Source organism: Mus caroli, unplaced genomic scaffold, assembly GCF_978045245.1.
Source record: "Mus caroli unplaced genomic scaffold, Mus_caroli_1 scaffold_1, whole genome shotgun sequence".
Lineage (NCBI taxonomy): Eukaryota > Metazoa > Chordata > Mammalia > Rodentia > Muridae > Mus > Mus caroli.
Window position 1 is genome coordinate 43776697 of NW_028227256.1, and position 27617 is coordinate 43804313.

Here is a 27617-nt window from a genome sequence, read left to right on the forward strand (position 1 = left end):
GCAAGAAGATCTTGAGTCAGAAATTGGGAGGTATGACACAATATGTTAATTACTACATTGTTGTTATTACAAATGCAGGCTTTGGATTCTCCACACTCTCACCCAGTGTCCCTGGCTGGCGGGTGGCATCCTATCAGGGGAAGAGAATGAGCTGCCATCCTCCTCCTCATGACCTGTGACACAGCTCGAAGCTGTTGGTACCATTCACTTCAGAGTGGTTTTGAAACAGGAAGGGGCAGATATTCCTGATCTTAGCTGGGAATTTTTTGATCTGGGCATGGGTTTGAGGTAATACTGCCCCTCACCCCCTACCCACCACACTTCTGATCTAGTCTGTTTCACGCTCTCCAGTGCACTCTTCAGACTGGCTCTGACTGGGAGGCTTCCTCAATCCATGATACATGTTGTCTTTACCAGCATCCCTTCCTCCTCTGGATTCCCACTAGGTTGGCCCACTGCTTGGCTGAGTACCTGGTCTTTCCCTCTGATCTTATAACCTCTGCTCTTTTTTCACATCTGAGTTTTGCATTTTCCCACAGTTTTCAGCTGTTATTAGTGTCAACTCTGATGGCCCATTGGATCTCTTCCTAGCGAGGATGACTGCCTCCCCATGCCCTTCACCAGGGAGAAGGGGAGCAAGCTGACTTCTAACATAGCAGTTTCGATGTCTGAAGAAGTCATTCTGCAGTCCTACCTCAAGCTCTGCTGTTAGCATTCTGTATTGTTGAAGTTAGGGACCTGCCAATTTAGGTCATATTATCTCCTTTGAAATTCCTCCACAGTAGTCTGGGACTATACATAGAGTTCATAATTCTTGTGTTGCGTTGCTTCAGTTAGAATTTCCCCCTCCCCCCAAAAAAATACCTGTAAAATTTAAATTAGATGGACTTGCTCTGTTTCCTACAAACGTAGTATACACAGCCATGTGGTCCAATTGGACTTGAGGGTGATTGACCAGATTTTTGCCCGAAACACCTGTGGAAAAACATTTGTGTATTAGGTGGGGTTTTTTTGAAGGGGGAGGAAGCAGAGAAAAGAGCCTCATATAATTTATAAGCAAAGGAATATAACTATACTAATTCAAAAACATTGCAAATTTGATGCAATGTTCACAGAAAAATAATGTCATGGGACAATTTCTTCTCATTACAGGAGGAATTCAAGAAATTGCTTTATGGCCTCTGTTTCTTTCATGCTTTGGTACAAGAGAGACGAAAATTTGGACCCCTGGGGTGGAATATTCCTTACGAATTCAATGAGACAGATCTAAGAATCAGTGTGCAGCAACTCCACATGTTCCTGGACCAGTATGAGGTACCACAGACATCACAGCAAGGGCCTCACCTGTTATGCTCTTTGTCACGTTTAAGTGTTGGTGCAGTGAGCAGGGACTTATGGCTAATTCTGTTCTTATGGAATAAATTGCAAGGCAGTTCCCAGTAGCCTATTAAATAGTACTTTATTATAACAGGAAATTATAACTGCTTTAGGAGCTAGTTAGGATGTCAGTTTGTCTCTTAGAAGCCTGTGTTTTAACATGTATTTTGGCACATAGCCACCTGAGGAGGTTTAAACAGTAATGATGTTATATTTATTATGAAAATAGTATAAATCAGCTGGGTTAGGAAGTGGGGTGGGGCATAAACATTACCAGTTTTCTCTTCTGGAGAGTGAATTCATTTTTTGAGAAGTGGAATCTTTAATTTTGAGCCTGGAAACAAACTATCTAAAACTATTTTAAAAGACAACTAGATCCTGGAAGGAGTCCCGAGAGCCCAATTTCACCCGTGCTTTCTTCATTCTGAGGCTGATTCTCTCTGGGGCTTGTATTGCTTGGTTTCCATTTTGAGAAATGGAAATATATTTCTCTATATAGCCCTGGCTGGCCTGGAACTCACAGAAATTCTTCTGCCTCAGAATACTGAAATTGAGGGCATGCATCACCACCCCAATGTTGTTTTGTTTTTTTCTTTTCTTTTCTTTTCCCATGAGGCACCATTTGACTTCCTTACCCAGGCTAGCCTTGAACTTACTCTGTAGGTCAGGCAGGCCTTGAACTTGAGATGTTCCACCCCAACCTCTAGGGTAATTTGCACAATACCTCTTCCCCTTTCTTCCCTCCCTCCCAGCCTTTCCCCTCTCTTCCATTCTACTGGAATCACCCTTACTCTCCATCTTTCTCTGTCTTGCCTTCCCACTCTCTTGGGAATATCACACATTGAGCATGATTGCATGTCCTCTTTACTCTTTGCCAACTGGGTACAACAAGTTTGAAACTTGGAAAAACTGTTCTGTAAATCACTGCAAGTGCCTGGGAGAGTAGGGAGCTCTACCTCTTCCCACCCGGGAAAGTAAGTTGTCAAAATTTTGGCAGAATCTTATTCAAATTCAGTTGGATATCTTTAATTAAATATATCACTGGAATATCAAACTTGCAACTTAGGCTTCTATGTCCATAAAAGCAAACAAGGAACTAATAAAGATGGAGAGTTCAAGTGGAAGAAACATTCAAATGAATCATGAGTGGGATACATTGTTTCCTCATAGTCTGACCTCTGGAAAAGAACTAATAATAAAGCCAAAATAGATGCCAGAGGGGGAGGTATCTGAGCTATGATAATTATAGAAAACCAGGGAGGAATATTGGTAGTTAGCAATTTGAATATCTGGAGGATATATTTTACCTTAAAATATAATCTATGATGAGGAGTTAATAAAAATACATTCATGTATGCAAGTTTGGTTTATTACTTAAAATATTAAATTCTTTGTATCAACAGGCTACAGAAAATTTAAAACACAAGATCCTATCAGTAGTTACAGAAAAAAAAATTTGACAAAATCCCATATTTATTAGTGATAAAAATACTCTCAGTAAAGTAGGCGTCAAGAGGCACTTGGTCACCATGAAAAGGAATGTTCTCTTAGTCAGTATTCCATTGCTATAGAAAGACACAGTGACCAGGGCAATTCTTATATAAGAAAACATTTAATTGGGGGCTTGCTTACAGTTTCAGAGGCTTAGTCCATTGTCATCATGATAGAGAGCATGGATGGTGCTGGAGCAGAAGCTGAGAGCTACATCCTGATCTACAGGCCAAGACACACACACACACACACACTTGGAAAACAGCTCTGATAAGTAGGAAGTATGATGAAATTACACTGTCATGAGGCAACAAAGGCCTGGAGTCACCAAAAGCCCGAGTGCCTGTAGCATCCTCCCAGATAGACAGTAGCAAATCTGCTCCCAGCATTGGCTTGAAGTTGTGCTACAACTCTTCTGATTTTAGTCCCCGTATTACAGCCACGGAAAAGTAATCTAGGAGACCAGGCAAGCAACTCTAAGAATTGAACCTCAGTAGGGAACATGGCAGAGGTGTAATACCTCTGGAAGAGAAAGGAGTGAGATGATTTAGATATTAAACAGAACAAATGTTGATGAAATATGCACAACTAAGACCCTCAATAGTAGTTTTAAAATGTTACAAATTCAAATTATATGCTTGTTCATTAAACAAGTCACAGCAGAATAACAGGAGTTTTGGTCTGAGCATTGGCTGAGAGGAAGCTAAATAAAATAAGAGAAAGACCATAGGGACATCAGCAATAATTAGCAGGAAGATATATAAAAGGAGGTGATGCAGTTGCCAACTTTGAGGAAGATGTTTAGTTTAACAGTGGTAGCCAAATGGGGACACTTTTCCATGCCCTGTGCTACTAGTATCTCACTGCAGTTCTCAATTTTAGGAACTTCCTTACGATGCTCTCCGCTACATGACTGGGGAATGTAATTATGGAGGCCGGGTGACCGACGACTGGGACCGGCGCACATTGCGCAGCATTCTCAATAAATTCTTCTGCACAGAATTAGTTGAAAATCCACAATACAAATTTGACTCTAGTGGCATCTATTTCATTCCTCCCTCTGGTGAGGTAAGTAAAGTCCCCTTTATTTTTTTTAATATTTTTTATTACGTATTTTCCTCAATTACATTTCCAATGCTATCCCAAAAGTCCCCCATACCCTCCCCCCAACTTCCCTACCCACCCATTCCCATTTTTTTTGGCCCTGCCGTTCCCCTGTACTGGGGCATATAAAGTTTGTGTGTCCAATGGGCCTCTCTTTCCAGTGATGGCCGACTAGGCCATCTTTTGATACATATGCAGCTAGAGTCAAGAGCTCCGGGGTACTGGTTAGTTCAGAATGTTGTTCCACCTATAGGGTTGCAGATCCCTTTAGCTCCTTGGGTACTTTCTCTAGCTCCTCCATTGGGAGCCCTGTGATCCATCCAATAGTTGACTGTGAGCATCCACTTATGTGTTTGCTAGGCCCCGGCATAGTCTCACAAGAGACAGCTATATCTGGGACCTTTCAGCAAAATCTTGCTAGTGTATGCAATGGTGTCAGCGTTTGGAAGCTGATTATATGGTGGATCCCTGTCCCCTTTAAAAGCAGAAAAACATGACACTCCTAGGAACTGACAACATGGTTTTTAATGGTGATTTCCCATGCTTTTCTAAGCTGTAGATGAATAGACCTTACACAGAGAGTTAGAGAGCAAAGGGAACTAGAGTTTCCTACTCACTGTGATGGGAGATAATTTTCTTGATGACCTGAGATGTTATCACTGTGAGCTTGGTGTTTGCATAAAAATACCTTGTTACAATTAGAATGAGTATGCACAGGATGGGGATCATAAAATGTTAGAAGTAATAATTAACATTCATATCACAGTTATTTTTAGTTAGTCCTAAGTAATCTCACAGCAGCATCCAATTAACATTGTATCATTCTCTACAAACAAGGAGGCAGATCCACTAAGGTTGATGGGCCTGACAAAGGCTGCCAAAGCAGAAGACAGAGAAGCAGTGTGGCACAAGGCCTGATTTCTTTTGCTTTTCCTTCCAGCCCCACATACTGCCTTCAGAATAATACACATGGTTGCTTTCAAAGGCTTTCCATTGTACATCAGTCATTTCCCATTTGATTTCCAGAGTCAAATAACATGTATTAAGGATGAACATGAGACTGCATGCACAAGACTCATGCAAAATAACTTGATAATTCAAACCCATCATCTAGGGCTGATGCTGGGGTAACAAGACCAATAATGAGTTGTTTGGGTGTTAAAAAACAAACAAAAAAGTGAAGGGACATGTATGTGACATGACCTACATCATAAAATTATTAGTGTGTGATTATATAAGAATCAGTGAAAACATTTTTTAAGAGTAAGTTCTTTATTTTAAGATTTATTCATTTTTATGTGTATGAGTGTTTTGCTTATATATGTAAGTCTTCGTGTGTGTGCAATACTAAAAGTGGCCAGAAGAGTACATTGGATCCCCTGAAACTGGGTCCTGGGAACTGAACCCTGGTCCTCTGCAAGAGCAACACATGCTCTTAACTATTGGACCACCTTTTCAGATTCAGTAAATATAAATTTTGATACATGTTCATACAAATATATATTAATGATTGGTGTCTCAGGATAACAAACTTTAGATAACCTTTATTTCTAAATTTAGGTCTATTTTCCATGATGAGAGTAAACTGGAATAAACAGAAAAGATTATTTTAGCTATGATAAACTTAGAATAGTCATCAGGAAGATAAGTGTAGAAGGTACACCTAGGTTCTTAGCACTGAGGGGGCTAAAAGCTAAGAGTACAAGGTGCACACATTTAGTCCCAGCACTGTGGAGCCAGAGGCAGGCAGATCTCTGAGTTTGAATCCAGCCAGGTCTTCAGAGCGAGTTTCAGGACACCAGGGCTACACAGAGAAAACCTGTCTTAAAAACAAAACAAATATAAAACACACACACAAAAAAAACAAAAACAAAAAAAACAAGAAACAAAAAACAAACAAAAACCCAAGCATCAACAACAAAAAGGAACCTACCACCCTAACAAAAAACAAAAACAAAAACCTAAAACACACACAGGCACACCTCAGCAAACGCACCAAAAAAAAAATCACCAAAAACATGTAATACAAAATTTGTCCAGCAATACAGAAATGTTGGGGTGTCTTGGAGAGTGATAGAACCTTTCTGAGCTCTCTGTAAGCTTGTCATGGGGGACCAGTGCCCTGGAGAACTGGCAGCCACCAAAACTGCTGTGAGTCAGTGATTTTCCAGGTCTTGTCTTTCAAATTTGGAGAATGAGATCCACACAGGGCCTACAAGGGGCGTTCTAGAGAGGTTGGTTGGTTGGTTGGTTGGTTGGTTGGTTGGTTGGTTGGTTTTTATAGCCTTATAGATGGGGGTTTCATAGAGATTGTAGATGGTGAGAGAGGAGAGACGGGGAGGAGACAAAGGATGGAGCAGAGTAGAGGACCTGGGAATACCGACCAATGAGCTTTTAGCTGGGGACTTATGCAAACTAGGTAAAATGTCCTTGGATAGTAAATAAAGATGAATCATAAAATAAACAAATGCTGTTAAATCAGTAGGAGTCTAGAAAATAAAACAGGCAAAATTCTGCACAGAGCCTCCCCAGATTGCTTCTCAGGTATCTTTAAAATAATGGTTTCTACCTAAGAGAAAGGAAAGAAAGAAAGAAGACATATACTGGTTTGGAGGCAAGGCTTAGGCTTGCAAGCAAAACAAAATGGAATTCCTTTAAGTACTTAAAGAACTTATGTAGAAATGGAGTTGAGCCGGACAGTGGAGGCGCATGCCTTTAATCCCAGCACTTGGGAGGCAGAGGCAGGTGGATTTCTGAGTTCGAGGCCAGCCTGGTCTACAGAGTGAGTTCCAGGACAGTCAGTGCTATACAGAGAAACCCTGTCTCGAAAAACAAAACAAAAAAAAAAAGAAATGGAGTTGAAGCTTAGGAAAGGAAGTGAGCTGTTGAGTCCTGGTGCTTCCTGGGGGTTTAGTCAGCTCCCACACAGCCTCTAGGTACTTTCTGGGGGTCTAGTCAACTCTAGGCAAAGCTGCTCAGTTCTAAGCACAAGGAAATGGAGGCAGAACTGTGTTCTGGAGTTCTGGCTTCAGCAAAGAAGTCCTCAGAACAAACTTCATCTCTGTCCACCGGATGATCAGTTTCTATCTCCCGCTGTCATCTTCCTCCATATTACCTATATTCCTAGACATCTCTTTCCTTGTTAAAAATATTATAATAGTTAGACATTAAACTTTCCTCTCTAAATTTACTCATGGTTGTTTAATCATTGTCCCTGCTGAAAGGAAGGGAAAGCATGCAGTTTTCAGTCTCGTAGGCTCATCCACTCTACCACTGAAGACTGAAAAGCATTGTATCCAAGCCAAGCTCAACCTCACAGTTGTGTCTAACCTTCCAACTTCTTCCACTCATCTTTGCAGCACAAAAGCTACATCGAATACACAAAGACTCTGCCATTGATCCCAGCACCAGAAATCTTTGGGATGAATGCCAACGCTGACATCACTAAGGACCAGTCAGAGACACAGCTGCTGTTTGATAACATTCTCCTTACCCAGGTGTGTATGGTATGAGGCTTGTATGGCTCCTGAGCCAAGCCAGCATAGATGTGTCTGCCCCACCATCCAGCAGAGGCTTCTTCAAAACTGCCAGAGTGAAGAAGCTCACAAAGCAAAAGAAAGAAAATCCACATAATCCCTTAATTACAGACTCAGCACAGAGAGTGTGGGCTTTGGCCATTTTCTTTTCATCAGTCTTGTTTTGGAACAAAAGCATCTCTTTGAGTCTCTTGCTTCTTGGGATTCCATTTTGTTTTGCTTCCATGCCTAAGCCTTGCCCACAAAACAGCATATGTTCTTTCTTTCCTTTCTTTTAGGTGGAAACCATCTTTTTTTTAAAAAAAAGATTTATTTATTTTATGTATGGGAGTACACTGTCATTCTCTTTAATTGGATCCCATTACAGATGGTTGTGAGCCACCATGTGGTTGCTGAGAATTGAACTCAGCACCTCTGGAAGAGCAGTCAATGGTCTTAACTGCTGAGCCATCTCTCTAGTCTGAAACCATCATTTTAAAGATACCTGAGAAGTAGTCTGGGGAGGATCTGTGCAGAATTTTACCTGTTTTATTTTCTAGGTTCCTGCTGATTTAACAGCATTTGTTTATTTTACGATTCATCTTTATTTACTGTCCAAGGACATTTTACCTACTTTGCATAAAAAGTTCCCTTTTCATTAGATTTTGTAACATTTAAGTATATGATAGCAGTATTACAAAATGATATTAATGAAAGAGTTTATAAGTAGAAGGCACAGAGCCCTGCTGATGGACCAAGTATGCCCAGGCGGTCAGAAGGGTAAAATCTTAAATGTGGGCAGCAGTTGGCAAGTTAAACAGTTGTTAATCCTCTCTCTCTCTGTTTAGAGGGTAACTTCACTTTTTTTTTTTTTTTAATGTTTTGGAAGCAAATTTATCTAGATGCCATGAGTTCCCATGGAGTTTAAATAAACTAAGAACACCTAACTGTTCAGTCCGGAAGATGCAGGTGAAGCAATGATGGTTCATGTTGCCACAGTGCTGGCCCCTTGATAGCACGACATAGAGATCTGTCTTTGTGTAATAGAGCAACCCAAAGAATGAGGGGCCTTGAAAAAATTCCTGGTTTATAGATAGGAAACTGAAGCACAAGAGAATTAAGTAGTTTGACCAAAGTTGGGGAGTCCAGTTTCAAGTCTACACTCAAACCAAGCCATGTGACCCTCACCAGTTTGGCTCCAGTACCTACATTCTAAGCTGCTGTCCTGCACTCTTCTAGATTTTGTGGATGGGTCAGACCTAAGATGCTGAAAAGGCCAAGAGTCAGGAGGATATGTGGTGTGTTATAAATGTGTATGTCTACAAAGCCTGTATGCCTAGCTTCTGTTTGTATGCCCATCAAAGCCTATTTTAATATTCATTTCACACACTGATGACATGAAACCCTGTTATTGTCAGAGTACGCACAGGGTCCATGGACAAACATGAAGAAGTCAGTCCTGAGGAACATTAGCTACTTGTCCTGTGTGATAGCCTGACAGCAGGCTTATTTCATTGGCTTTGGCTTTATTTAAACTCACTGGTGTGTGTCACATTGCAGAACCCATAAAACAGTGGGCTCATTCCAACAGAAAGTGACTCAGAACCAACCCAATAAGCTGGAATGCACAGGTGTGTGATGAAACTGCCTGTTTCATAATCCTCGGACTCAGATTGGCAAGTGTGACTCTCAGAATGGGTAGTCAGTGGCTCTTGAGTCACAACTCAGAGGCAGAGACCAAAACAGCAGAGCTCCATGAACTAATGATGACAAAATTTTTATACTAATGTTCTTAGTCAAAACACATCTCGGAGAAAAACAGAAAGGCAGATAGCAGAGTCGAGAGTGTAATTTTTATCAGTAATCTTTTGCTTATGCTTAATGGTCACACCTTATCTTAAGAAGGGAAATTATACACCCAAATATTGGACTGAAGCCTGGGACCTCTGTAGTTGAATTAGGGAAAGGGAAAGGCTAGAAGAAGCTGAGAAAGAGGATGGCCCCATAGGAAGACCAGCAGTCTCAACTAACCTGGACCCCTGAGAGCTCTCAGACACTGAGCCCCACCAACCAGGCAGCATACACAAGCTGGTCTGAGGCTCATATACAGCACATATACACCAGAGGACTGCCTGGTCTGGCCACAGTGGGAGAATACTCGCCTATCCCTCCAGAGACTTGAGGTCCTAGGGAGTGGGGAGGTGTGGCAGGTGAGGTAAGAAGGACATCTGAGATGAAATATTTTTCTAACATTTTTTGGTTGGTTAGCTTGTCTCGTGTGTGTGTGTGTGTGTGTGTGTGTGTGTGATTTTTGTAGGTTTTGTGTTTCCTGTGTTTTAGTGGGAAGGTACATCTCTTAATAGAAAACGGTAGAGAGAATGATTTCTATTGCATTTATGCGAATTATTTGTAAATACAATAAAAAGAAATAGATATTTTATTTAGTCTGGGACCAACACTCAGTATCTTTTTCCCCTTCTATTATTTGTTCTAAATATTAATTGTAAACTAAGTACCATAGGGCTGTGAGAAATAATTATTTTATGGCAATAGTTTTCTTCTTCTTCTTCTTCTTCTTCTTCTTCTTCTTCTTCTTCTTCTTCTTCTTCTTCTTCTTCTTCTTCTTCTTCTTCTCCTCCTTCTCCTTCTCCTTCTCCTTCTCCTTCTCCTTCTCCTTCTCCTTCTCCTTCTCCTTCTCCTTCTCCTTCTCCTTCTCCTTCTCCTTCTCCTTCTCCTCCTCCTCCTCCTCCTCCTCCTCCTCCTCCTCCTCCTCCTTCTTCTTCTTCTTCTTCTTTTTTTTCCTTTTCTTCTTCTCCTCCTCCCCCTTCTCCACCTCCTTCTTTTTACTAGGAGGCATTTAAAACTTTCTAGCATTTAATTACTTTATTGTCAAATTTTAAAAACTCCTCTAGTGGTTTGTGACAGGTAGGTAGAAATCTAAGTTAAAATGATAATGTTCACAGAATAAGATGTTTAATATTAATCATAAAGATACCAAGAAATGTAAAATAGGAAGGAGACTGAAGTCAGTTTTCTTGGACTGGAAAAATGGGAGCTAATCAACTATATTCTAATAGTGCTTATTCTCCCCCCAGGAGACACACCCCTCCCCCCCCCGAGTATATTTGTTTTCTGACTTTTTTTTTAAAAAGTCATTCCAGAAAATATAAATTCATTTATGAGATGTCACTATAAGCATATGAAACACAAATTACATCAGATGCTCCTTCCTGGCTTCTGAACAGAATCACTAATTCCCTCCTTCTCCCTGTAACTCCTAGCCACCTTGAGGAAGTGAGCTTACTTTCTTTGCCCTACAAGCTCAAGGACAAAGCTGTATCTCTGCTCCTGGCAACGGGTGTGCATCAATTATTGGCAAATAGATTTTGTGGCAAGCTTTCTCAAGACACACCCACCTTCCCTCTTCATGGGTGTTGATGTTTGTCATTGCCCAGCTGCTCAGTCGAGGGCACCAGGCATTGGGGTGTACAAATGTTCCCTAAGGTCCTGCTTCTCTGGATACATTACATGTTCTCCCTCCTCCTGTCTCACAATCATCTCTCAAAACTCCATTTCCCGAGGCTCTTACAATCCTTTTGTGTGAAGAATTACTATCAATCTAACAGATAGATTAGTTCTTAGATTTACCCAACAGTTTTTCCCTCTAAGCTGCCCTTTGACCTCAATTATGTTTGTAATTGTTTGAATTCTTCAGTCTCAATCATCAGGTTCTGGAACAAAGTCATCAGATGAAGTAGTAAATGAGGTTGCTGGAGATATCCTGAGTAAACTTCCAAACAACTTTGATGTTGAGGCTGCCATGAGGAGATACCCAACAACCTACACTCAGAGCATGAACACTGTCCTTGTCCAAGAGATGGGACGTTTCAATAAGTTGCTGATAACCATAAGAGAATCATGCATTAATATTCAAAAAGCAGTCAAGGTAAGGTGAACTGAGTAAAAAAATCTCTAAGTTAAACTGTGCACTTTCATCAATTTAGCAAATATTTACTAGTTTCAGGTACTGGAAAGTACTATTCTTGATCCAAAGTATAGAAAACAAGTCCCTGAACTTTATTAGCTTACAGGATTCTGAGGATAACAGTTAATAAAGAGATATATAAGTACAGAGGGTGTGCAAGACAACACGGTATACTGGGAAGAGTGCATGCTAAGGAGACATTGTGCCTTAAAGAGAACAAGTTTACATGTTAGCCATGTAAATAAGTAAAACATTAAACAAATATATACATGACAGTCAAAGATTTATTTTATTTGCATTTGTCTGTATATGTGTTTGTGTGAATGTACTCACATGTGTGTGCTCATGTGCATGTCTGTGTGTGTGTGTATGCAGATGCCCTTGAAGGCCAGCAGTGAGTATAGGATTTTTCAAAGTTGAAGTTACAGATGTTTATGAGCCACCCTGTGTGGATGCGGGAGTCCAAACTCCTGTCCTTTGCCACAGCAGTAAGCACTCCTAACCACCAGCCATCTCTCTAGGCCTGGATATAATTTCTAAGTGGTAAGTTCCTTAGAAAAGATGACAGGATAGTGAGTACAGCATTGAGTGTGGAGGCAGGCTGGGGCAGACACTTCCTAGGACAGAGGCCTAAAGGATACCAAAGAAGAAGCTTGGCACTGTTAAGAGAAGATCAATAGGGAGATGACTGCACAATGGTAAAAGCCAACAGCAGTACCAATAAGGCTTGGACCAGACGCACCAAGGCTGATGGGGCTAGAAACAGTGTGTGTGTGTGTGTGTGTGTGTGTGTGTGTGTGTGTGTCTGTGTGTGTGTGTCTGTGTGTCTGTGTGTGTGCCTGTGTGTCTGCATGTGTGTGTGCCTGTGTGTCTGTGTCTGTGTGTCTGTGTGTATGTGTCTGTGTGGTGTGGTGTGTGTGTGTGTCTGTGTGGTGTGTGTGTGTGTGGTGTGTGTGTGTGTGTGTCTGTGTGTCTGTGTGTGTGTGTGTCTGTGTGGTATGGTGTGTGTGTCTGTGTGTGTGTGTGTGTGTGTCTGTGTGTGTGTGTCTGTGTGTGTGTGTCTGTGTGTGTGTGTCTGTGTGTGTGTCTGCGTGTGTGTGTCTGTGTGTATGTGTCTGTGTGATGTGGTGTGGTGTGTGTGTGTGTGTGTGTGTGTGTGTGTGTGTGTGTGTGAGACCAGGTGCATAATGGCCTTGTCAGCCGTGGCTAGAATCTTGAATTTTATTTTAAAATACAAAGGCTTTGGGAGTTTTCAGGCAATAGTGATATTTCACATATTTTGAAACACACTCCTACTGTGGTCAGGGAGGATTGTAGGGAAGCAGAATGATAGAGAACATAGGTGAGGTGTCCCGGCTGAGCGTGGCAGGAACACTGAGGTGAAGGGTAATGGCTGTTTATATGCCATTAGGACAACTGAAAATTGATGTAAGCATGAGCAAGAGAGGATCCAGAGACAACCCCCAAGTGTTTAGCCTGAGCAAGAAGAAGGTCTAGGAAAGGGGCTGTTTGAGGGAGAAAGTTAAGAAATACAATCAGGTTACTTTTGAAGTGTTTCCTAGAGTCAATGGAGAGATTGCTATTAATTGCATGCATGAGAGTCCAAGGGGGAAGTCAGGGTGGGTATAACGTCCAGTCTTTAATATTGTGGTCAGAAATAAAATTCATAAATTACCTCAGGTACTTTGATAGCACTGATGAGCATAGGCTATTTTGGAATCAGTTTCCCCTGTTCACTACCTCCCCCTTCTGCTGCGAATGTACAACAGTTTCCTTTCTTGGAGGCATCTGAAACCTTTCTCTAAATATTTCCTTAATGTGGTAAAATGATCCAAAATTGAAAATGCTAACTTACAATGGCCTCTCTGTCTGAGGTAGCAATGTAGCCACATTTTACACTTCTCTCTTATCTCTTTGTCTTGGCAAAATATTCCAACCAATATAATTGGGTAAAGTTATACATCAAAGTTGATAATATATATATATGTTTTCCTTAAGATTGTTGTCAGAAAAGGATAATTCTGAACTTATAAATCACTGATACTTCCTCATAGAAGGCAAACACATACAGAAACACACACACACATATAACTTTTTTCAAAAAAAAAGTTAAAATTGTAAAAAAAAAGCCAACAAAAATTAAACACATAGAAGAGAACTATATTTTGCTTGAGGTATACCAGCAAACAATATGTAGTCTGTGAACACTACTCATGTTCACTGTTAATAGTACGTCAGTCATCAGAATTCTCACATCTCTGAAATATAAACTGGTACAGCCTCTCTGAGGCACAACTTGGCAATACCAGTTAAAAGTGAACTATCCTTCATCCTGATGTGTATATATACATGCACTGAGCAAGTGGGCACAGCACAGGAGTGCCAAACACTGCATTATTTAATAGCAAACCATGTAAATCAAGTAATATCCAATAGTGTTATAATATGCACAGGGAGATGTCCACTGAATGAGGAAGACAGACAGAGCTGCTGACAGAGACAGGTGCCAGGATACACTAGTAAATAACACTGAATAACTATGTATGTCATTACTCACTTGGTATTTTGAACATGGGCATATGCTCAGTAAGGTTGTATTTGCCTGAAGTTGACACATTCTCACTCTCCCACCCCCTCCTTATGTTGGCTCTCTCCCTTTTCTCTTTCATAGACCTGTACATATAGATACTTAATAAATTATTTGAAATTAACTTTCTTGCATTCTATCACTTTTCTCTTAACTTCCTAACAAAAAATACATGATTTTACAAAGTGCAGTATAATTACCTCATTTACCATTGTAAAGAATGAGCAGGCAAAGTCCCAGCACTGTCAGTGGTCCCCACAATGTAATAGGTCCAGGCCGCAGCACGATCAAATTTCCACCTGTGTTCAGGGTTCTTTCCTCAGCAACAATTCTCAGTGTTCTCTCACTTTAGTGACTCTCTTTTAAGAATCCAGTCCCTTTTTAAAAAATGAGATGTCATATTATAGTATTTTCAAAGGCTGAGTATTAAATGAAAGATTTTTTTGTCTGAATTATAGAATGTAGTTAACAGTATACTCAAAGAAAATCATACTACTTTTCTTAGGTTTGATTTGAAATCATTAAATGAGATAGATTAAAAATAAGTAAATTATTTCTCCTAAACAAGGAAAAGGATGCCTCATAAATTCAATGCCAGAAGAAAAAAATCAAAACCTAGGGCTGAAGAGGAGAAGAGGCAGCAGGAAGGGAAAGGATGGGGCATGAGAGAACTGAACAACCTATTTATAAAATGACACAGTGGTGTTCTGAACACTGAGTCTGATGATAGTGCCGTACATTATCCAAGTTCATATGGAGGATCTGTAAGCATTTACAACGGCATAGCTCTATAAGAGAGAAAAAAGGTATTATCGGGATACATTCTGTAATCATAGTGTAATTAACTTAGAAATGAATAACAAAAAGCTAATGTGCAATTTTCATATATTTATAAGTTCCATGCAACATACTGCCTAGAGAAAAAAAATTAGTGAAAATTTAAATGCAAAGAGCTCATCAATTTGTTATTCAATACCAAATGGTTACCCTAAAATCACACACACAAGTAACATCATGCAGACATTCTGTTTTTATTAATATATATGTATATAAATATAAGGATGTACTTGTAACCACATATAATAAAAATGAGGCTGTGAATTTGAAAGAGTTAGGAGGGATGTATAGGAGGGTTTTGAGAGAGGAAAGAGAAGGGAGAAATTATATCTTAAATTTAAAAACAAATATGGAAAAATTGAACATAATTTCCATTAAATCATGATGAACCAACAACAGAACACATCTATCTATCTATCTATCCTTCTATCTATCTATCTATCTATCTGAAAAGCAAAAACTACATGAATTTAGTGAAATACAAGATAAATATCTAATTTTTAGAAGTACTAAAAGTCACAGTCATTATTTTGAAGATTCAACAGAAATGACCAAGAAAATGGGAAAAAGAACAAGACTCTTAAGCTACTGTTCTTCTAGATTGAGACTATCTGATCTGAAGTGTTCCAAACTTCCAAGTCCTACAACTGCAAATGTGGCCCTACACATGGGAAATTACATATTAGCCCTTACAGTCAAAATGTAGGAACACTGAAAAAGTTATGTAAAAGTATCTCAGCTATTATATAAGGCATATATTGAATATAAATAGTATTTTGTTTAGACTTGAGCCTTATCTATAACATCTTATTAGATATGTACAAAAATCCCCAAATCTGAAATATTTTTTTAAAAATGTAGGTAAGGAAATCTTTACTTGTAGTGGGTGGTCAGGAAAGCACAATAGGTCTGAGGTCTGTATCATGAATAGTTTATCTCAATGAGTTAACAGGAGAAGTTACCAAAATGACACAAGGAATATATATCTATAACCCTTTTTGTATTTAAAAACTGAGTGCTGAGTTGAAGACCATTGTTGGGAGCCTCCTGTGGCATGTTTATAATGTGTGTAATTGTCAGCTCTCCATTGGGAATAGGACATGTGCAGAGAACAGTGTGGTGGCACTATGATGGTTGACAATGGTCTCACTGCAGTGTGCCCTTGGCTGGAGCTACATCTCCTTGATGTAGCTCTTTCTACTTCTTGCCTAGAAGATCAAAACTTGCTTCAAGTATTGGGGAAACTAAAAGGAAAAAGAGGCCTGGGGGAGGGAGGGTCTCTGCTACCAAGCATCAGCGTTTGGTTCCAATGTGACAAATGACCTCAACTACACATGCTATCCCCATTTTGGGACTAGTTGGCATTTGCTTTTTGTTTTGTTATTATTATTGTTGTTGTTATTTATTTGTTGGGATTTCCAGGTTACATTCAAGGCTGAGGGTATGCAACCTTGAAGAAGACCCCTAAGAATTTACTTGTAAACTAGGTTTTAAATTTCTTTTCTTTTAGCATAGCTATCTTCTCTGACTTTTAGAATCATCTAGAGTGGTGGAGGACATATAGAGTTGCATAGCACTTGCTTAGCATATTTAAACCTTAGGTTTGAGTTAAAGTACTGCAAAACCCCAAACAATGTATTGGCTATTAGGGGTTGCTTTTGATCTCCCATGCTCTGTGGTCATGACTCCTTTCTCCGTTTCTGACTTTCTGGGCTTATGCCTTAAAAAAGGCAGAGTCCTGAATCTCTGCTCTTTCGGGGGTTATGGGGAAGACATCAAAGAGGCAAATGAAATATGGTTGTTTAGTCCAGTGAATTTACTCTAAAACCTTCAAGTTAGTTCTATTTATTTATTTATTTATTTATTTATTTTTACCAAAATGACAAAATGTCCAAATTCAAGATCATACATATTAATTTGAAAATTAAACTTTACTGGTAACAAAAAAAATGTTATCTCTCTCTCTCTCTCTCTCTCTGACTGATTCTTTTCAGTTCTCGTTAAGTTTACTAAGGCAAGAATTTGAAGAGCCTCTGGGCTTCAGCATCCACACAAGGGGCTATTCAAAGCATAACAAGGGCAACTGGACTCAGGTTGAATTTCAGACAGCTTTGAGTTTCTAGAGTACTTCATGATATGCTTTCTAGTTTTATATCTGTCACTGTGACTTTAAGAAGCTAGGCTAGAAGACCTATACTAACTTGCCTTTAATGAGCAGGCAAGTTGAATGAAAAGTAGACTGTGATCCAGTAGCTACTAAATACATGTATTGGTTAAGATTTTCCACTAAAATTTGGCTAGAGAAACCATTACTATTTTTCTAAGGAAGGTTTGAAAAGCTCTATGCCTTCCTCACAAATTCAAACAAACCTTCCTTTTGTTAACAAAGACAATGTTCACCATCTGTCGAGTTTTCTGTTGTGTTTCAGGGACTTGTCGTGATGTCTACAGAGCTGGAGGAAGTGGTAAGCAGCATCCTGAATGTCAAAATCCCAGCAATGTGGATGGGTAAATCTTACCCCAGCCTGAAGCCACTCGGCAGCTATGTGAATGACTTCCTCGAAAGACTAAAATTCCTGCAGGTGATTTTATCCATATGCACACTGCTAACTAACTACCTCTGGCTTCACTTTCCTCATCAGAATGCTGAGTATGCAGGGAATGGCACTGCACAGTCCTATGTATTCAAGATGCAAATGGCCTCTATTCAATAACATATCATTCATATATATATATATGTGTGTGTGTGTGTGTGTGTGTGTGTGTGTGTGTGAATTAGATATATAGACAGAACATATTCTATATTCTGCATCTTAAGTAGGAAATTTTGTGAAGTTTGACATTCAAGTAAATGACAGCCTTTGGAGAGAGAAACTTCTAGCATGTTGACTCTCAATAGCATTAAGTAGAATCCAGTAGCAGAGCATCTTAGAAAGCCAGACAAGCTTCTAAAGAGAGGAACTCTTTTTTCACTGCCCATAAACCATCTCAGTCCAAAACAGCAATGACCTACCTCAATGGTTATTTTTCTTGGGTATGTTGAGTGAGTAGAATCCTCGCTCCTGGTCATCTGCCAATTGACATTATACAGAAAAAGCAATTAATTACATAGATACTGTGTATATTGCATGAACCTATGGGGAAGTGTGACATGGTAGCTCATATGTGAAATCTTACCACCTGAGGCAGGAAGATCACTGTCAAATTAAAGACTAACCTATGTTACTATCTGGGCTATACAGTGAATTTCAGGCCAGGTATAATCTTTAAACAAACAAAACAAAAACATTGAGGAATTTCCTGTAGGAATAAGATGAGCCACTCCCCTTTCATAGTACAGTTTCTCTGATGTACCACCAGAGTCAGATACTAAAGGACCATGATGGCTCTTGGAAACTAAAGTTGAACTGTGAGCTTTCTTGAATAGAGGATTTTAATTCATTTCTTCAGAAAGGCTTCTATATTTTGCTATTTGGTCACTTGTTATTCAACAGCTCATCATCAAAACATATGAAATAAATACAGAATTAAAGGGTCATCAAATTTCTAAATGCCATAGGCATTCACCACCCTGCATTTTTGTGTTCTTGACAGTATAGTGCTTCTGTAATAGTATTTTGGAATCCATGATATTTTAGTAAAGTAGGAAGAAAAACTTCCAAGAAAATATTCTACTTGGTAGTAATGGCTAATTAATTAGAAAAAATAGTGTGAATATTACCATGTGACCAGACTTTTTGGAGATCTAACATTGCTTTCAAACAACGAGTTTGTAGTATGTTCACAGTGATATGTAGGATTTCTGGAGAAACCACTGGATGTGTATAAAACAGACATCTATATTTCATGTATTTCATGCATTGTAATTCCCAAACTAGTGTAACAGAGAAAATGCTGAGTCAGAACCAAATACTATTTTCAAATTTGATGTGTGGCCTTGATGTTCTTTGAATCTCATTTGCTAGTTTGCTTTAAAAGTAATAATCGAGTTTGAGGCCAGCCTGGTCTACAAAGTGAGTGCCAGGACAGCCAGGGCTACACAGAGAAACCCTGGCTCGAAAAACCAAAAAAAAAAATAAAAAAGTAATTATCATGTTTGGAGATACAGTTCATTGATATTGCATTGGAAATTTGTAACTATTGCTATATCATTTTTGTCTGGATCCACTATAGCAATGGTATGAGGTTGGTCCCCCTCCAGTCTTCTGGCTTTCTGGCTTCTTCTTCACACAAGCTTTCCTGACTGGTGCGCAGCAGAACTATGCAAGAAAATTCACAATTCCAATTGATCTTCTTGCGTTTGACTATGAAGTGATGGATGACAAGGAATATAAAAATGCGCCAGAGGATGGTAAGTGCAGCAGCAGAGTGGGCTGGGTCCTGTCTGTTCACTGGACAAAAGCAGAGCACTTTTGTTTATCTTCTTAGCTGTCAAAAAGCAATCATGTACATAATACCCTGAAACACAGCATTAAGCAAATAGAGAAGAATATGAGTAGATGAATTTGGATAAAAGGTACACTTCTCTGAACCTCCAAAACTGAGTAAATTAGAAATCATGTGTAGTTAGTTAAAAGAATTATCATATGTCAAATTAGTAGTACACAGACTAATCATCTATGACCTTGTGTTGACCTTAGGCAACCAGGAGGAAAGAATCTCCTTAAAGACCATTCCTTCTCAAATCCCTGATATCTGTATCCTGTACTGTTATATATTTTACTCTAATACTTACAGCTATTAATAATGTGTGTGTGAAAGAGAGAGAGACAGGGAAACACACACACACAGAAACATACAGAGACAGAGACAGAGACAGAGAAAGAGACAGAGACAGAGAGAGGAGGATGGTATGTGAGATTGTGGTATACGAACATATCTGTGTGAAAATACCTCTGGAGACCAGAGGATGATGGATGTCCTATTTTCATTCTCTGCCTTATTTCTTTGAGACAGATTTCTCACTGAACCCTAGGGATCTTCTTGCCTCCACGCACCACAGTGCTAAAGTTATTGGGTGTACACAGGAGCCATGCCCAGCTTTTTGCATGGATGCTGGCATCTGAACATAATTCTAGGCTTAAGCAACAGTCGCTCTTGCCTGCAAATTGAGGCCCTAGAAATGCTTGAGGATTAGGCGGGTGGTTATAAAGAAACATTCCGGTTCCTGATGGGTTGTATTTTAAATACTTTGTAGTATCTGCAATGTTTTATTTTAAATTTAGTGGGAGCCAGCAAGATGATTCCATGAAAAAGGAGACTTTCTGCCAAGCTGAGAACTTAACTTCTATTCCTAGGATCCTCGTGGTGGAAAAAGAGAACTGAATCCCCACAAGCTCTTCTCTGACCTCCACATGTGCCTTGGCATGCACCCATGTGCTCATGTACATAAAGAAAATAAAATACAATAAACATAAACAAAGGCAGTGTAAATAAATTGTAAATGCAGTAGACAAGGTTACTACTTTAAATAAACATTACTTTTCTTTCTTTTAAAGCAAAAAAAGCTAAAATGTACTAAAGTTTACCAGAAGAGTGATGACTTTGAATGAATGGCATCTGTCTTTCGGTGACTGTTAATATATACCATGTCACAGGCAGCTCTCCTACCTTAGCTATCACTGGCCCACCCTGGTAGGCATTGAAGATGATGAAGCAACAGCTTAGGCTCTTGCTTCTTCTACCAGTTTATGTCCAAGTGAGAGACACACCAGAGTCTGATCATTGCCTTACCTTATTGTGGCAATTATCAACTGGGTGTCACACAACTCAAGACTTTGGTGAAATGAAGCTATCCAGCTGTGTCCCTGGGAAAGTTGCCTAAATGACCACTGTGCTCTTGGCACCGCATGTCTTCCTCTCTTACCTCATCCTTGTGAAAGTAGGAGCTAAGAAGACAGTTGCTAGCACCACCAAATCTGGGGGCCTATGCACAGATTCACCCCTTGGGAATCCAGACTACCTTTCTTTCCTCCTCTACAGCTTTGTTACTTTAATGGTACCTCCTCTTTGCAGAATCTTTGAACTCAGAAATGGACAATCCCTAGCCACACACAGCATGCTCTGGCATCTCACATCTTAGAAGCAATCAATGAACTTTTCTGTCATCTTGATATCCACTGCTGTCCTGTATCCCTGCTTCCTAATTGCACAATATCTCAGAAGACTGTCTTTACAAGCAAGCTGAGTTCTCAGCTATTTTCTTTCTACCTTGCATCCTCACCACCCCATAGAAGCCTTTCTCATCAGAGTTAGTGACAGTTTCCCTGTTGATGGATCTCCTCTGGCCTTCATCTTAACTTTTTGGCAATTTCTCTTGATGTGTTTATCTTCCTAGACACAGTTTCCTCCCTTTGTCTTGACGACATTATCTCATGGTTTGGGTTTTTTATTTCCTTATTTTTCAGATTTATGCTCTTGTTGGCTTATTCTTCAGCTATTGGAGTCTCCAAGGACAAAGTCCTTGAACAATCTCTGTTCACTGTATTCATCCTCTCCCTAGGTGAACTCATCCATTTTTATATCTTTGAACACCTCCTTGTTAGATGCTTCCTCTGTGACCGAGAAGGCTCTATCCAGAACTGCCAACATGCCATCTCTACGTTAGTTTCTCTAGATATGTAGAACTTATAATTTATTTCAGTAAATAACCACCAGCTGCCAGCCAGAATCCTATGACTTTTTCCTCCACCTCCTCATCCTCATCCTCCTCCTCCTTCACCACCACCACCACCACCACTACCACTTATCTTGCCTTCCTGTTCTCATCCCGTCTTCTTATGAAGTTGGCAACATTAGTCCACTCAACAGTGAGTCACGTGTTTCCTTTGGTTGTCTCTTTTCTGTGACAATACAAATGCAAAATGGTCATCTGGCCTGACTTCATTCTTCCCTACTCAGTCTCTAGCAGCACCTAGACCTCAACTGCTGTAGTGGAAATGCACGACAGAACTGAAACTCACTACAGGTTTATGGAAGCTAGCTCAAGATTTCACACCACCTTAATACCTATACTTAGCTGTAGAAATATATTTAGAGACAAAAAGCACACAGGGAGGCAGAGACTCTGGGACACAGGCCATGTTACAACTAATTGTACTTTCCCCAACAGCAGATGGCATCATTCGCTGAGCATTCATTCAGAGTCTCTGTTATCAATGCATTTGGGATGTGCACACTACTGAATCTCAAGCTTAACAACTCTAGGCTACCTTGTTTCATTTATTATTTCCTTTATTATGTACACCTTTAAAATCCCTTCTTGACATAGGTTGCTACCATAGAAAACTATCTGAGCGCCTGTTCTCATGAAATCCAACATAGCTAGCTTGATTGAGGAACATGTCAAGAAGGGTAAATATCTATTCCAAACAAAGTATACAGGAAGGGAGCTAAAGAGCTTTGAGTAGAGGAAAGTCTAGAGAAGAGCCTGAAGCACAGGGTGGTAGTGTTCTCTTACATATCTGTGCCCAGTCCTTTATGTCTAATCCTCATAGTAACAGGCACCACAGTCTTTATTACATAGAGGCAGACACTTGGGCTCAGGGAGGCTAAACACCTCCCCAGATGCTTCACAGTAGCATTAGGAGCAGGCCCTCTGGCCACATGCACAACTGTTTCCTTCCCAGACTACCATGCTCAAGACTTTATGAAGAAGTTTGAAACAATTCATTCTCATTAAAAGTGTCTTGATGAAACTATGGTTACTTCTGTATTCAAGACTTTATCCCTCCTAACTTTTCTCAGTGTCCTTCTGACATAGGAAAATATCAGCATTCCCGTTGGTTGACATCCTAGTGGAAGTGATGACTCTATACAATTTTTAGACCCAGCTAAAATGTTGAAGTTATGAAAGCATTGCATAAAGTTTTTAAAGTAGTCAATTTCCCATACTCAACCTGTGTAATTGCATGCACCGAGCATAGAGATTAGACAGACTTCTTTGTTTTCCTTTTTACCAGTCTGCATCCACCTGTTACCTCAGGAAACAGGTTTTCAGGCACTAAAACTCCAGCATTATCTTGAGAGTGGTAGAGCAGCACATGAAACAGGATTTATCGAATGATTAGTACAGATGACTTGGTGCACCAAAATTGCTCAGTAATGAGCTTAGCTGAGTGGCCTTTAGCCAAGTAAACCACTTTACTAAATATCAGTGTGTCCACCCAGAGTAATATCATTAAGGACAGATGTTTGTTAAATTAAGTTTATATTATATGCACACAAACATAATTGTACATTTTTTTGCCAAAAAATGCTTATTCCATCTTACTTTATCAATTACTTGAACAAAAATGAGAAAGTTAGGATTTTCCTAAAGAAATTCCTTTCTCAATGGGACCTCTGGAGAGGGGGGTCACAGACGCCATCTGAGTTTCCCCCAACCTCCACCATTCTCCTTTTATATACTTTAATGTGTGTCTGCTTCCATTTCACTGGCCTTACAAGTCAGGCTTGCCCTGTTTACTGAGAGCGAAGTGGTGTCCAGTGTGTTGAAAGACATGAAACACTAGCGCTTAGGAATCTGAGACAGGGGTATTGAGAGCTTACAGACTATCTGGCTCACTTGAAACCTTGTCTCCACAGATAAATAAGTAAATTGATAACTAAATGTCACAGGGAATTGAAGAAGCCACTAGCAGTTTATTGTTTAGTGTCGGTGATTCCAGGTGTATTACCCACAGTTCTTATTATCTGAATTGCTAGTTACATCTAGGAGGACTCAGTAATTTACTGTACGGAGTGTGGAAAGGGAGGTAGAGAGGGAGAGAAGCTGAGAAGCTATGGCTGGCACTATGTTGGCCTGCTCTCCCCAGACAGGAATCTCAGATGCAGGGCTCAGTCACCTACCATCTTTGAATGCTAACTTCTTTCTTTGTTATTTAGGTGTTTACATTCATGGATTGTTTTTGGATGGAGCTTCCTGGAACAGGAAGACCAAGAAACTTGCAGAATCACATCCTAAAGTTCTGTATGACACAGTCCCCGTGGTTAGTATTTATGAAGGGTTACATGCACATGTGCGCGGATATGGATATATGCACATCCAGTCTGTTCTTGTTGTTCATGGTAACTTTGCTCTATAAAGCTGTTCCCTATGCTGCACTACTGCATATATTTGCTCTTAATGGGCTTCTGAATTTAGATTCTGTGGTATCTGCATTTCTGTTAGTTGATTGATACATACCGTTGTACTGTTTCTGTTTAAAGAAAACGTGTTTAGTATACATTATCACACAGTCAGTAGCACTGTGACTCTCACTGGATTAAGCTCATCCCTCGGCCTTCTTGCACATAGTAACATTGGACTGTGCTGCAGCCTTTGGCCTGTAAGTTACTTTAAACAATGGAATGCCAACAAAGCAAGGAATGTTAACAACTGAGCACAAAATAGACCATGAAGAGTACAGTTGTTTATAGTTACAAGAGCTGAAAATAAGGAAGCAGGATTTCCCATGGTCCAGCAATAGACATGTGGTGGTGGGATAAAGACAACTCAAATTCCATGTTAGTTAATGACTGTAAACACAGTGCCAGGGTTGATTATAGAATGAGGAATTAATTTTGACGTTTCATGAAATAAAGAATTAATGAATGGTGAGGAGCAATGCCATATAATTGTTTCTGTGTGTAACTACATCATGACAAAGTATATTTATATATAATATGAAGGGCACATCCAGGATGGTATGATAAAACAAAGACTATTAGAGTCACATGGATTATAGAATTCTGCGAGAAGTTTAAAGACAGGTGAAAACTCATCATGGCAGCCATAAAGGGAGGGGCTAGTCCAAACCTAGGAAGATCCTCTTTTCTACATACCATGATGCTCTGGGCAGAGAAGGGTTAGGATAGGAGACCCCAAAAGTGAAACAAACATTTGCCATTTCAGGAGCTGGCTGGGTTCCAATTCCTTTCCTTTCTGAGGACATCCTCAATTAGCTTGCAGGGAACAGAAGGCGGGAGTACATCTACAAAGGGATAATTCTTCTTCAACAAAGAAGTCAATGAGGAATAGAAATTCTTATGAGTGAAATCCATTCCTTGCTTAAAGTGAAGTGCATTGTTCATTTAAGTTTAAGTTGAAAGTGTTTTTGAGAATTATGTTACTGTTAAGCTACAGCTTGTCCATCCCCCATAACAAGGGTCCTACAGTGACCTGGAAGGAATGGATACCCCAGGATCTTAGTACTGGCTCCTTCATGTGGTTGTGTTTTGACCTAAGAACCCTAAAGGACTACTCATTACTATGAGATAAATTAATTTGGTCAAACCCTAAAAGATGCTTATGGTTTTAGTTTGCTCTTTGCCTTCATAAGTCAATGGCCAGCTGGCTTTTAAATCTTGTTCTAAAGACTGGCCATATTCTACAATAAATTACATGGGTAATATTCTAGAAACTTGCTTAAATGACTAAAAAGAATGTGGTGAATTGTAGCTAAAAGAGGAATGAAACTATGTTATATTTTTATCTAAGTTGGAAAATTATGTGTTACACACCGCATTAATAACTTGGCTGGGGGAAAATTGTAATCAATAGCACACATCATGCAGACAATAGGATTCACTGTGATATGTCCATACATCTATACATTGTACTTTGACATGTCCATCTGCTTCTCTTCTACTCTGGTTCCCTTTCCCAGTGGCACTCTCTCTGATCTTGATCTCTACTCAACTCTTCTACTGTCTGTCTTTCAGTTTCCTTTCTGTTTCTTAAGCTTCTACATATGATAGAGTATACACCAGTGTCTGTCTGTCTGTCTGTTTCTCTCTCTCTCTCTCTCTCTCTCTCTCTCTCTCTCTCTCTCTCTCTCTCTCTCTCTCTCTCTCTCTCTCTCTCTCTCTCTCTCTCTCTCTCTCTCTCTCTCTCTTTCTCTGACCACATCTGGCTGACTTCATTTAACTTGATATTCTCTGGTTCAAGCAAATACTTTGATGTGAATGATTGTGTTATTCTTTATGGCATCTATATATGTATGTATATACATACAACCATACATACATATATGTATGCATGTCTATCAATCACCTATCAACATACTGTTGCAACAAACTTAGGTATTCAATTTTTTTTCATGTCGACTTCATTTACTTTGGATATATACCTAAGAGTAGTGGTCTAGCTGGATCATATGGTAGCCCTATTTTACTTCTTTTTTTTTATTTATTTTTTTATTTAGGTATTTTCTTCATTTACATTTCAAATGCTATCCCAAAAGTCCCCCAGACACACACCCCCACTCCCCTACCCACCCACTCCCACTTCTTGGCCCTGGCGTTTCCCCATACTGAGGCATATAAAGTTTGCAAGACTAAGGGGCCTCTGTTCTCAATGATGGCCGACTAGGCCATCTTCTGATACATATGCAGCTAGAGACACGAGCTCGGGGGCGGGGGTATTGGGTAGTTCATATTGCTGTTTCACCTATAGGGTTGCAGACCCCGTTAGCTTTTTGGGTACTTTCTCTAACTCCTCCATTGGGGGCCCTGTGTTCCATCCAATAGCTGACTGTGAGCATCTGCTTCTGTATTTGCCAGGCGCCTGCATAGCCTCACAAGAGACAGCTATATCAGGGTCCTTTCAGCAAAATCTTGCTAGTGTATGCAATGGTGTCAGCGTTTGGAGGCTGATTAAGGGATGGATCCCCTGCCATACCCGGGGATCCATCCCATAATCAGTCTATTTTACTTCTTTTGTGAAACCTCTACTATTTTATAGAGACTGCACTAACTTATGTTAAGAAAATGGTCTTTCTACTTAGAATACCCAAGATATAAGATACAATATGCAAAACACATGAAACTCAAGAAGAATGAAGACCAAAGTGTGGACACTTTGCCCCTTCTTAGAATTGGGAACAAAACACCCATGGAAGGAATTACAGAGACAAAGTTTGGAGCTGAGACAAAAGGATGGACCATCTAGAGACTGCCATACCCAGGGATCCATCCCATAATCAGCCTCCAAATGCTGACTCCATTGCATACACTAGCAAGATTTTGCTGAAGGGACCCTGATATAGCTGTCTCTTGTGAGGCTATGCCGGTGCCTAGCAAACACAGAACTGTATGCTCACAGTCAGCTATTGAATGGATCACAGGGCTCCCAATGGAGGAGCTAGAGAAAGTACCCAAAGAGCTAAAGGGGTGAGCAACCCTATAGGGGGAACAACAATATGAACTAACCAGTACCCCCCAGAGCTCGTGTCTCTAGCTGCATATGTATCAAAAGATGGACTGGTCGGCCATCACTGGGAAGAGAGGCCCATTGGTCTTGCAAACTTTATGTGCCTCAGTACAGGGGAATGCCAGGGCAAGAAGTGGGAGTGGGTGGGTAGGGGAGTGGGTGTGGGGAGGGTATGGGGAACTTTCGGGATAACATTTGAAATTTGAAATGTATATAAAGAAAATATCTAATAAAAAAATAATAATAAAGAAAAAGGAAAAAAGAAAATGGTCTTTCTAAAGAAGCTATCTTTCTTTGAGATACAGTTTGATGCTTTGGTCAGGTTAGTTGGCAGCACAGGAATGGGTACCTCTATGGGTTTTCCATTCTGTTTTCATGAGCTGTGCCATCCATATGTAAACACCATGATGCTTTCCTTAGCGTGCTTTTGGAGCATTCCTCCCTATGTGAATTGGGAGACTTCAGACTTAATGCTTTTGCTTCAGGTTTCATTGGTTATTCTGGGTAATGTGGGCTCCCACAGGAATA

The 27617-nt window shown here is 39.9% G+C and overlaps 1 protein-coding gene across 1 annotated transcript in view; it reads left to right on the plus strand.

Annotated features, from left to right (window-relative positions):
- The window catches only part of LOC110288938 (dynein axonemal heavy chain 7-like), a 326234-nt gene that overhangs the window by 290450 nt on the left and 8167 nt on the right, over positions 1 to 27617 (plus strand). Inside the window, exons 58-64 of the mRNA XM_085837019.1 lie at positions 1153 to 1314; positions 3751 to 3936; positions 7332 to 7469; positions 11203 to 11433; positions 17326 to 17478; positions 19070 to 19247; positions 23783 to 23886. Of these exons, the coding sequence (XP_085693145.1) occupies positions 1153 to 1314; positions 3751 to 3936; positions 7332 to 7469; positions 11203 to 11433; positions 17326 to 17478; positions 19070 to 19247; positions 23783 to 23886 (1152 nt within the window). The remainder of the gene's footprint in view (positions 1 to 1152; positions 1315 to 3750; positions 3937 to 7331; positions 7470 to 11202; positions 11434 to 17325; positions 17479 to 19069; positions 19248 to 23782; positions 23887 to 27617) is intronic.